Here is a 12,258-nt window from a genome sequence, read left to right as displayed (position 1 = left end):
TATGAAGTAACCTGAACAAAAACAGCTTTGTGTTCTGCTCAGGACACTGACTTATTGTACTGGAGCACACTCTTGAAGAGCATTGTAATTTTCTGTCCCTTCTGCCAGCTCCCAAGTCATGACATGGAGGCTTATTATTGATTATGAAAGCTGAGTCAGTAGCTTAGGCTTGTTTGTAACTAGCTCTTATAACTTAAACTAACCCATTTCTATTAATTTACTTTCTGCCTCGTGGCTTTATCACCTTTACCCTGTACTGCCCATGCTGCTTTCCTGCTTCCTCCGTCTGTGGCTGGAGACTCTCTGCATCTCTCCCCTTCTTCTTCCCAGGGTCCTCTCTGCCCTGAAAGTCCTGCCTAGCTCTTGACCATTCAGCTTTTTATTAAACCAATCTGAGTGACAAATCTTCACAGTATATAAAAGGATTATTCAGCAACATTTTCCCCTATTGTCTAGATAAAAAAGAAAGGTTTTAACTCTAACATAAAAACTGTAAACAGTAAGAACTTATTCTTCTTATTAGGTAAGAATTACATTTATAATGTCCATTGTATTTGGAATATTTGGAGAAAATACTCCATTATTTATTATATCTTGATGAGTCTAAAGCAGCTCTGTACATAATTAACATTTTTATCATAACTAAGGAAAGCTGCAACTATAAGTACCAAATTTTCAATTCCTTACAAAAATCCAAGAAAGAGGCCAGGTGGTGGTGGCACACGTCTTTAATTACAGCATTCAAGGAGGCAGAGGCAGGTGAATCTCTATGCAGTTGAGGCTAGCCTGGTCTACAAAGTGAGTTCTAGGACAGCCTGAGATACACAGAAAAACTCTGTCTCAAAATAAAGAAACAAGAAACCCAAGGATAAAATATTACTTGAGTAAACAGGAAGTACAGCAGCAAGCGACTTCCAAAACTTAAACAAATGACAGAAGCAGATGGCTGCCTGGACAGACACCCAAGGTTCCTCTATAATGTTGGGAGTATCCATCTTTGGCCTACAGACCTAGAATATCTGACAGACTTCTCTGTGGAGCAGAAATTTTTAAAGGAGTGTCCTACTCTGTCTTGGCAAAGTTTGACAGTCACTTTTCTTTGTGTTCTACTGGTCCAGTTTGGAGAGTATACTGTCAGCAGTTGAGGCAAGAGCACTTTTCTTTGCCTAAATGTCTAGCTTTTACCATAAAAAAGCAAACTCCATATGGAGGTTCTTCGATGCCTATCACCTTTTTTTCTAAAATATTTATTTATTATGTATACAATATTCTGTCTGTTTATGCCTGCAGGCCAGAAGAGGGCACCAGACCCCATTACAGATGGTTGTGAGCCACCATGTGGTTGTTGGGAATTGAACTCAGGACCTTTAGAAGAGCGGGCAATGCTCTTAACCTCTGAGCCATCTCTCCAGCCCCCTATCACCTTTTTTTGAAGTAGATTGATGCCACCAGGAAGAGACATGTCTCATTGTCATATTCTGTAGCTCTTTGAAGTATTTGAAGGTCACCTATCTAAAATATATCTCTGTATGACCTTGAAGACATACCTAACATGGCTATAAGTTTGATAGTTATAGAAGACTGTTAACCTGTATTTATTACCCTAAATAGCTTTTAAAAACTAAAACTTTACGTAACCTTTTAAAATTACCTGCATAGGTAAAATACGTTAAACAAGAGTAGAAACATATATGCACTATAACAAAGTAACCTTAAATTTGTATCAATATACAAAAGTCCATACCAGTGTAAAATATTTGAGACTGGTGGCTGTTGAAAAGTAGACTCAACAGTCTACCCTTCAGTCTCATCATTTTATACTATATCCCCTTTTGTTCCTTCAGAAAGAGATCTTGAATCTAACTCCTTTGTCTAGTTTTTCCTGACTATGACCAATAACAACTTATACCAACCCCTTAATGATGTTGAGCATCTGTGACTCATTGAATGACCAAAGTTATCGGCTGTTCAGCTTTTTATTAAACCAATCCAAGTGACAAATCTTCACAGTGTACAAAAGATTATTCCACAACAGAGTAAGCTAAACTACATTCTCTGCTTACAACAAAATAGAGGTTCATAGGGAAACACTCACTTTTCACCTGGAGATCTCATCTCTAACTCAAGTGACTTTAGTTAAAGGGAATAAAAACTATTCTTCCAACCTTATGGGACATGATAAAAATGTGTGTGTGTGTGTGTGTGTGTGTGTGTGTGTGTGTGTGTAAGGGTATATATTTTAAATTAAAAAATTCCTGTAAGACAGAAGCTTAGATCTCAATTGCTGTACATTGTTCCTGTCTTCATTCTCTTCTTGTTTGCCCTTCTGCTACCTCTTTGAGATTATAGAGAATATGAGAATAGCCCCCCAAGCTTATTTGACCACTTTGTCTCCAGTTGGTGGAACTCTCTGGGAAGGATTAGGAGGTATGACCCTGATGGAGGAGATGTGTTACTGGGGACAGGTTTTGAGGTTTCAAAAGACTCACATCATTCCCAGTGTGCTCTCTCTGCTTTATAATTGTGGGTCAGAATGTGAGCTCTCAGCTGTTCCTGCCATCATGTCTTTGCTCTGCCATCATGGACTCTAACCCCTGAAACTGTAAGCCAAATAAATGCTATCTTATATAATTTACCTTGGTCATGATTTTTTTTTACAGCAATAGAAAAGTAACTAAGACACTCTAAATTGCTTTTGTTCTGTTTTTGTTTAAAATTCTACTTCAGTTAAAATATTTTAAACACAGGGATTTTTTTTTGTGTCTTTGATTTTAAAGATTTGAAGATGGAATGTCTACAGGACAGTCAAGAGTTAAATATGCAAAAATTAAGGACTTCAGAACTCATACTTAATAAAGCGAAACAAAAAATGAGAGAACTTACAATTAACATCAGAATGAAAGAAGATCTGATCAAAGAGTTAATAAAAACAGGTAATGGTGTCTTGTGCTTGTGTGAGAAAGAAAAGTACCTGAGGTTGCCCTGATGTGGTGGCATGAAGCTCACAACCGCCCCTGTACTTGGGTGTGTCTCGCCAGCATGTGCACAAGTTTGTGAGGCCAGGACTTGCCTTGGAATTGCTCAATAGTGTTAGCTCTATGTAGATGAATTATGACATTTAGTATGTGGATCTAAAAGGAATATATTTATCTCAGCTTTCTTTTCTTCCTGTAGAGCATAGGATTAAACCCAGGACCTAGCTGAACCTCACCTCTATAATCCTAGCACTTTAGAGGATGAGGAGGATGATTTCTGTGAGTTCAAGGACAATCTGGACCAGCTAGTGAATTCCAGGCCAGTCTGGGCTACAGAGTGACATCACTCTGAACTACAACAACAGTAATAACAAAACCAAAGCAAAATCAGCTTAGGTGTTTGCATGTGCTGTTCAGTAAGTTGTGCCCTAACAATAATTGTCTCCCTCCCTCCCTCCTTTCCTCCCTCCCTCCCTCCCTCCCTCCCTTTCTTTCTTTTTGGTTTTTCAAGACAGAGTTTCTCTGTGTTGTTTGGAGACTGTCCTGGAACTCACTCTGTAGACCAGATTGGCCTTGAACTCACAGAAATCTGCTTGCTTCTGCCTCTGGAGTGTTGGGATTAAAGGCTGTGCCATCACTGCCCAGTTATTTTTTTTCAATAATGATTTTTAACTATTAGTCACCATTGACTTAAATAGTTCACTTTAATTTTTTTCTGTATTGGAGATTGAAACTGGGACTTTGAGCACCACACAAGTACTCTCCCAGTGGGCTATATCCCCAGCCTTTTAGTTTATTATTAACATTAAATATTGTACTTTGGATATTTTGTAATTTTATTTCTCTCAAAGTGTAAAGATTTGGTCTTAAGAGTTACTTTCTTTGATGAGCCAAGCTTTTATCTCTTGTCCTGTGTCTGACTTTTGTCAGATTGGGGTGGACACACATCGTAAGGCAGGTTAGGTTTGCCTTAAGGGCAACTTGGGCTCTTTGGTCTTTTTCTTCCCAGTAGTCTAAATGGTCAAACCTGACAAATTTGAACTTCAGTAAAGAATTGAAGGTGAAAGAGACACCATCTTTTATTTCTAATTCCTATGCAAAATGACTCTGGTCTCATTTAAGGGAACTGAAGAAAATGTTTCCTTGTGTGGGAGTGGGGTGAAGAGCTGTGTGTGCCTGCAGTGGCCAGAACAACTGGGGGTGTTCTGCCGTGGCCAGAGGACAGCCGTGGGTGTTCTGCAGTGGCCAGAGGACAGCCGTGGGTGTTCTGCAGTGGCCAGAGGACAGCCGTGGGTGTTCTGCAGTGGCCAGAGGACAGCCGTGGGTGTTCTGCAGTGGCCAGAGGACAGCCGTGGGTGTTCTGCAGTGGCCAGAGGACAGCCGTGGGTGTTCTGCAGTGGCCAGAGGACAGCCGTGGGTGTTCTGCAGTGGCCAGAGGACAGCCGTGGGTGTTCTGCAGTGGCCAGAGGACAGCCGTGGGTGTTCTGCAGTGGCCAGAGGACAGCCGTGGGTGTTCTGCAGTGGCCAGAGGACAGCCACGGGTGTTCTTCCGGCACTGTCCGCCTAGTTTTTGAGAGTCTCTTTCTGGCTGAAATACACCAAGTAGGCTAGGCTAGCACAAGTATGTGTCTCTGCACCTTCTCTCATTACATGGGTGCTGGCGATTGAGGTCCTCCTGGCAAAGGCAGCACTTTTATCAACCACATAAATTATGCTGAGTCTCAAATCTGTTCCAGTAAGAACATGGCTTCCCCGTTTCCATGTTCTTCATTACAAGCTGTTGTCTAGCTACGGGTCCTTCCAAAGTCGGCTTCATCCCTCATTCTTAGTGACATTCATGCACCATGTCACCCTCACTCCGGCGAGCACAGACATTTCATTAAGTTTGGCTGTGTTCCCTCAGATACCCCGTTAGGAGTGTGGGGAGCTGATCTAGGTTTGGGTTTCAGGATAGTGCTTCTGCAAGTAGAGACAGTTATTACCTCCTGGAATAAATGAGCTTTAGGAATGGGGTCTTACCCTGGAGATCACTGAGCACATATGCTTTTGTAGCTGTGTACGTCTGTGAGTGCTTCGACAGAGAAGGCTTCCAAGCTTTTATACAGGCGATCTTTTCCCTCATAGACAAAGATGGTGTGGGGCTTCCCTAACTTTATATTCTCAGTGAAGACTTCTCCCAAGCAACACCCATGCCAGTCATTAGTAATGACAGGGACATGGATACTGTATCTCATGTATTCCAATATGCTTTTTATGCCTAGTGTCTTATGAAATCAGTGTGTGTCTCTTCATTTTGAACAAGGTCTCGTTATGTAGACCCATAGAGATCTGCCTGTCTCTGCCTTCCCAGTTATTTTAGTGATTGTCTGTTGCTGTGAAGAGACACCATGACTAAGGCAGCTCAGAAGAAAGTGTTTAGTGGGGGCTTATAGTTTCAGATGGTGAGTCCATTACTGTTGTGGTGGGGAGCGTAGTAGCAGTTGGCACACGTGGTGCTGAAGTAGTAGCTGAGAGTTCTCATCCCAGTTTACAAGTTCTCTGCAAACTGGGAATAGTGAAGTTTAGGAAACCTCAAAGCCTACCCCCAGTGACACACTTCCTCAATAAAGCCTCCCTTCTGAGTCCTTCCCAAACAGTTTCACCAACTGCAAACCAAACATTCAAATACATGAGTCTATGGCTGCATCCATTCAAACCTCCCCAGTGTATGCCACACACCTCCACAGCGGTGCAGGGGGTAGAGGTGTGTACCTCACACCTCCACAGCGGTGCAGGGGGTAGAGGTGTGTACCTCACACCTCCACAGCGGTGCAGGGGGTAGAGGTGTGTACCTCACACCTCCACAGCGGTGCAGGGGGTAGAGGTGTGTACCTCACACCTCCACAGCGGTGCAGGGGGTAGAGGTGTGTACCTCACAATACTACAGCAATGTGTGTTGGGGGGTAAAGGTGTGTACTTTGTCAGTGTGTCATAAATCCATAGCAGCTCAGCATCTTTTTATGAAAAAATTGGCCCTATGACTTTTTTGATTAGTGGTTCATAAAACACTTTTTAAATAATGAATTGACAGCTACCTAAGGTTTGCTCAAGTCTGCAGAGTCGTGTGTGGTTTCTGCCAGCCTGCTAGTTGTATGTATTATTGTTATGTGCTCATAGAATTTTAGAGTGAGAGAGAAGCTATTTCACTGCTCATTCAGGTTAAGAACTCCACTTCATTCAACGAATACAGCTGTAGAGTATGTTGCATTGTTTCTGCTAATTTAAGCAGCAGCTGGGATTTTTTCCTCCTTCCAGGCAGGGTTTCTCTATTTAAAGCCTTAGCTGTCCTGGAGCTTGCTTTGTAGACAAGGGTGTCCTCAAACTCACAGAGATCCCCCTGCCTCTGCCTCTGCCTTCTGAGTTCTGGGAGCTGGCAGGAAAGGCGTGCGCCACCATACCCAGCACAACACCTGGGATTTACTGAGAACAACAGAGGAATTCATGGAGCTGGAAAGAGCCAAAACACAATTCAGGCTCAGAAAGTGATCAATTGCAGGGATTGAGTTAATTCCCAGGACCCACACTGTAGAAAGAAGAGCCGACTCCTGAAGGTTAGCCTCAGGCCCCTCCACTTGCAGCACTGGACACACACACATGCAAAAGACATAATTATATGTAAATAAAAATTTAAAATATTTAATTACTGTAATGAAATGAAAAATAGTTAGCTCTGTATTAAAGGATACTTTTAAAAATTAAATAATTTATCTGTTGTGTGTCTTGTACGTACATGCCACAGCATCGATACAGAGTCTATTCTTCTGTCATGGGTTCCCAGGATTGAACTCAGTTTGACAGGCTTGGCAGCAAGCGTCTTTACCTACTGAGCTATCTTGCTTGCCGTAGATTAAAGGTTTCCTAATAGATATAACAGCTGTATTGTGAACCTTATGTAGATCCTGATTAAAATAAACCAATTAAAAAGACATAGTAAAGCTGGAAGTGCGGGTCTGAAGCAGCGGGCACTCATGCTGTGCTGGGATAGAGACTTTGTGGTTTTGTCTGCACTTGACACAGGTAGTTTTCAGGGAATATAAATGGAATGATGTAATATCTGGGATCCAGCTGTGGTGGCGCACACCTTTAATCCTGGCACTCAGGAGGCAGAGACAGGTTGGTCTTTGTGAGTTTGAGACCAACCAGGACTATATAGCAAGATCTAGGCCACCCAGGGCTACATAGTGAGACCTTGTCTCAAAACAACAACAACAAAATAGTATCTGGGATCCATATTGAGGCAAACTGAAGTGAAAATAGGCTTTACTGAAATAGTTGCTACCAATACTGATCTCTTAAATCTAAGCAACGGGATACCATCTATTAGTCCTTTATTTTTAATATGTTAAAATATTTCATAATAAAGTTTCCATTTTTCTGGAGACAGGTTCCTGGCTGTACTGGAACTTACTCTGCAGACCAGGCTGGCCTCAAACTTACAGGGATCCACTTGCCTCTGCCTCCCAAATGCTGAGATTGAAGGCATTTGCCATCCCACCTGGCATAATAAAGTTTCTTAAGAAAAATATTTCGCCTGGCAGTGGTAGCATGTGCCTTTAATATTAGCACTTAAGAGGCAGAGGTATGCAGATCACAGTGAATTCAAGTCCAGCCTGGTCTACAAGACAAGTTCCGGGACAGCCATGGCTGTTTCGCAGAGAAACCCTGCCTCGAAGGAAAAAAAAAGCCTAACTGTTGTTTAAATTAGCAGAAAGTATTTCATATTGTTTTTAACTTAAGAAGACATCGTGGATAGTAAAAAGCTAAAGTATTCTAACTAAGAAGAAAAGCCCCTCCTAGGAGCTTTATTCTTTTAATGTATGTGGATATTCACCAGTGTGCATGTGTGTACCACATGTGTGCCTGGTACCCACAGAGGCCAGAAGAGGACATTGGATTCCCTGGAACTGGAGCTTGGGTGCTATGTGGGTGCTGGGAAATAAACTCAGGTCTTCAGGAAGAGTAGCCGGTCTCTCTAACTGCTGAGCCACTTCTCTGGTCTTCTCATCTCTTAGATAAAGCTCCGCACTGGCAAACCTCAGCTGCAAATTTGGAAGATAGAAACAACTTGCTGGGGCTGAAGAGCCCCGAGTTTGCTTCCCAGCACTCACATGGGGCGGCTCATAAACCATTCCCCACTCCAGCTGCAGACCACTGGACAGCCTCTTCTGGCCCCAGTGGGTACCGCACACATGGACATCTACATATACAAATACACACGTTTGTTCATACATAACAAATTGATCTTATTAAACATTATAACATTAAAACACAAAGGATAAACTAGTGAAGAGATCAGCTAGAACCGGATGGGGACAGTTCTGAAGAGGGCTTGGAGGTCAAGCTGGGTGTTGAATGTAACTGCGTGTTGTTTTAGAGTAGAGGGCTGGAGCTGTGGTTTGTAATCACTCTTCTTCCTGTGTCTCGGTGAAGGTAACAATGCCAAGTCTGTGAGCAGACAGTATTCTTTGAAGGTAACAAAACTGGAACACGAAGCTGAGCAAGCGAGAGTGGAGCTCACTGAAACCCGAAAGCAGCTGCAGGAGCTGGAGAGCAAAGACCTTTCTGATGCTGCTTTGAAGGTAAAACTGCAGAAAGAGTTCCGTAAGAAGATGGACGCTGCCAAGCTGAGAGTTCAGGTGAGTGGCTGACCTCATACGGCCATCCTTCCTTGGCTTTGCTTGGTTTTGTGGTTTGAAACAGTCTCATGTTAGCCTTGGCTGTCCTGGGACTCACTGTGTGGACCAGGCTGGCCTCAAACTCAGAGATCTGTTTACCTGTTTTTCTGAGTGCTAGGATCAAAGGCATCCACCACCATGGCTGCTCACTGTCCTCAACGTGCTGTGCGCAAGCCCAGTAGAAATAAGTATCTTTAATCACCGCCCTTGGTGGTGGAGGTTTTTCCATTACTCACAAAGAAAGAAAGTTAAGTGACTCATCTCAAGTTGCAGAATGTAATACTAGTTTTCAGTACTGTAGTGTGCATCTTAGAATATTGAAATATTAGTGTTTTTATTCCAACAAAACAGTTTGTTTCCATTTTAAAACTTAATTTTTAAGGTTGTGAAAATGTTATATTTTCAAAGAGAGCTATATTCTGCATTCATACTATAATGCTGATACAGGTGTACTTCTGAGCCTCTGTGGAATAAATGTGGAATACAGTGACAGCCTTACTTGATTTTTAAATAAGTTTGTTATGCTGCACACTAATATTTAGTAGTATATTAAAAACACTCAAAATGGTAGCGTTGTTAAGTTTTGTTATTATCGTGGTAAGTGACAGAGCCAGCATAAGATTGCAGTATGCTGGTGGGACCTGTGTCACAGTGTTGGTTCATGATTTGCAATGATATACAGTCAGTCAGTGCACAACTTCCTTCATCAAGAAATCTTGCATGACCAAGAATGTCAGAAATAGTCTTTTCTAGGGAAGGTCCCCCAATTGGCTGTCCAACACCAGGTGGCCAACTCTAACATCATATACATACAAGTAACATTATACAGACTGAGCAGTTGCATTTATATACTTAGGAATACACACACACACACACACACACACACACACACAAAACAGCAATTAAAGAAGTAGAGACCATCAGTTTGAGAGAGATCAGGGAGCATGCAGAGAAGGTGAGGGAGGGAAGGGAAAGGAGGAAATGATGTGATTATATTTTAATTTCAAGAACTATATATAAGAAAAAGTCTTTAAGGAGCTGGTAAGATGGCACACTGCTATACTTCCAACATTCAGAGATCTGAGGATTGCAAGTTCAAGCCCAACCTGAACTCTTTTCTGTCTGACGTAAACAAGATGTCTTGCATGGAAATAATATTACCTCAGCCTAAAAGCATGCTTTGCAGTGCAAGCCGCAGTCTGACCAGGCTGGTTCATAGACTGACTTGGAATAGCACTGCTGTAAGTTGTACTGTTTCCATGAATATTTAAATCAGAACAAATTGTTTATATTAACAATCTTTTGCTATAATGAAGATAATAATTACTTATGACGTGTAAATTTATTAATGGCGTTTATAATTTTGTTTGTTTGTTTGTTTGTGAGATAGTCTCTTGGGTATCCTGGAACTTTCTGTGTAGAACAGGCTGGATTTGAACTTGTGGTCATCTTTTTGTTTTTGCCTTCTGAAGCTAAGATAGCCACCATTCCCTATTCCCGGAGCTTCTCCCAGTGCCATGATACAAGTCTTATATGTGTCGTTTGTTTGACTGGGATTACCTTGTAGCATGCTGGCATTTAATACCGCTATAAACAGTGGAAAACATGAGCATGTTTTAGTGCTGCTAACATAACTATAGACGTGGTGGGTTTTCAGGGCAGATGACAGTGCTAGTCAACTTCTTCAAAGATTGAATGATTCAGGCTACAGTTGAATCAGAAAAATAGGAGCGGAATATTGTGTAGTCGTGTACAAAGCAGGAAGTTTTAGACCTCCAGGAGCTATAGAAAAGACATGCATGTCTCCCTACATCTGATGAACATGCCACAAATAATTTGTCACAGGACAGTACAGGTAGATATAGAGTCTGGGGTAGCATAATTTTATTTATAAACTCAGTTTTGTGTTCTAATTTTTACCACATATGTGATCATCCTCCTCAGGCTTTACAGTGCTGAGAATATGGGTGTGAGCCCCTGTGCGTGCGTGTGTGTGTTAGAGAGAGAGAGATGTGTGTGTGTGTGTGTGTGTGAGAGAGAGAGAGAGAGAGAGAGAGAGAGGTGTGTATTAGAGAGAGAGAGATGTGTGTGTGTATTAGAGAGAAAGAAATGTGTGTGTGTGAGAGAGATGTGTGTGTATTAGAGAGAGGTGTGTGTGTGTGTGTGTGTGTGAGAGAGAGAGAGAGAGAGAGAGAGAGAGAGAGAGAGAGAGGTGTGTATTAGAGAGAGATGTGTATGTGTGAGAGAGAGAGGGGGGGGATTGTGTGAGAGAGAGAGAGAGGAAGAGAGAGAGAGAGATACAGTTTAATGAATACACTGCAGAGATTTGCAGACTATATACTAAACAGAATACTTCATGCCGTCTATATTTTAAATTAGACTCATCATAAAGCAAAAGAGGTGGTTTCCTCTGATTGTCAACACAGGTTTCAGCTTTCTTTGGATATCTGATGAAAGTACAGGGTTTTCTTCAATTACAGAGTTAGAAGTAAAAGATTCTAACTCAAACGCTTTTAAAAGGAGTGTAGAAAAGTAAGCATGTATTGATGAGCCTGACCAAAATAAATATAAATCCAAGACAGTGGCCACCCTTACCACTGAGGAAATGAGAGAAATATGCTTTCTTATTCTGGATTATTCCATGTGATCCCAGGTCTTACAGAAGAAGCAGCAAGATAGTAAGAAGCTAGCCTCACTTTCCATCCAGAATGAGAGGCGCGCCAGCGAGCTGGAGCAGAATGTGGATCACCTGAAATACCAGAAAGTGCAGCTGCAGAGAAGGCTTCGTGAGGAGAGCGAGAAAAAGAAGCACCTGGATGCAGAGATTAAGAGAGACCAGCAAAAAATCAAAGTAATACTGTCCATACTTCCTGCTTAGCATTGTATGAGATGGCAAAGGCTCAGGCTGAAGCCCAGGCTCATTCGGCTGCCCTGTGTAGTGTCTCTGGCCTTGCCTGTGTTTCAGTGATGTCCTCTTTCCTGTAAAGCTCTCAGCCACATAGTAAAACCTGTTAATCAACTCTAAGGACTGCCTTGAAGGTTTTGACATCACAAGTTACAATGATAAAAACTCAGATCTTTAAGGATGTCAAAAATGTAAGCTTATAAAGGTCACTTTGTACACGGCACCATTTGTAAAGGACTGCTCATTTTCCAAAGTGCTTTGCCGTACGCTGTTCCTGCTGCTGGGTGGGAGAGTTCAGCTGGAGTGCTAGCATCCCCTTCAGAGTGCGAATGAGCCAGTCTGCATACCTGGTGTTCTATGGAGTGGATAGCTGGAAAGGAACATGGGCCAGCCTGCGATCTGGAGCCAGGCTGGCATTGTGTTCACCGCCAGCTTTCTCTGCTCCTGCACGAGGTGCATGGAGAAAAGCATTAGACCTCCCTGAGTTTGTTTCTTCTTAACTAAAGTTGCCTTCATCAGACTAGCTCCAGGACTCTGGAAAAGAAGTGGACAATCCTAAAAATACTTCCTAGCTCTGTGTGCCAGGCTCCGTTCTGTTGAAACAGCAAACAGAACTCAAGGTTGCAGCATAATTAGAAATGCCCTAGGATGTTTTTAAGTGACG

General features: G+C 42.2%; 1 protein-coding gene across 1 annotated transcript in view; it reads left to right on the top strand.

The window, feature by feature from the left end:
• The window catches only part of LOC121443901 (kinesin-like protein KIF27), a 64,874-nt gene that overhangs the window by 24,234 nt on the left and 28,382 nt on the right, over positions 1-12,258 (top strand). Inside the window, exons 8-10 of the mRNA XM_041645657.1 lie at positions 2,778-2,933; positions 8,445-8,650; positions 11,343-11,540. Coding sequence (XP_041501591.1) covers positions 2,778-2,933; positions 8,445-8,650; positions 11,343-11,540 — 560 coding nt within the window. The remainder of the gene's footprint in view (positions 1-2,777; positions 2,934-8,444; positions 8,651-11,342; positions 11,541-12,258) is intronic.

This window comes from Microtus oregoni, unplaced genomic scaffold (assembly GCF_018167655.1).
Source record: "Microtus oregoni isolate MIOR12 unplaced genomic scaffold, Mior012 000114F_ref0000099, whole genome shotgun sequence".
In the NCBI taxonomy this organism is placed as follows: domain Eukaryota; kingdom Metazoa; phylum Chordata; class Mammalia; order Rodentia; family Cricetidae; genus Microtus; species Microtus oregoni.
This window is presented reverse-complemented; position numbering and strand designations above follow the sequence as displayed.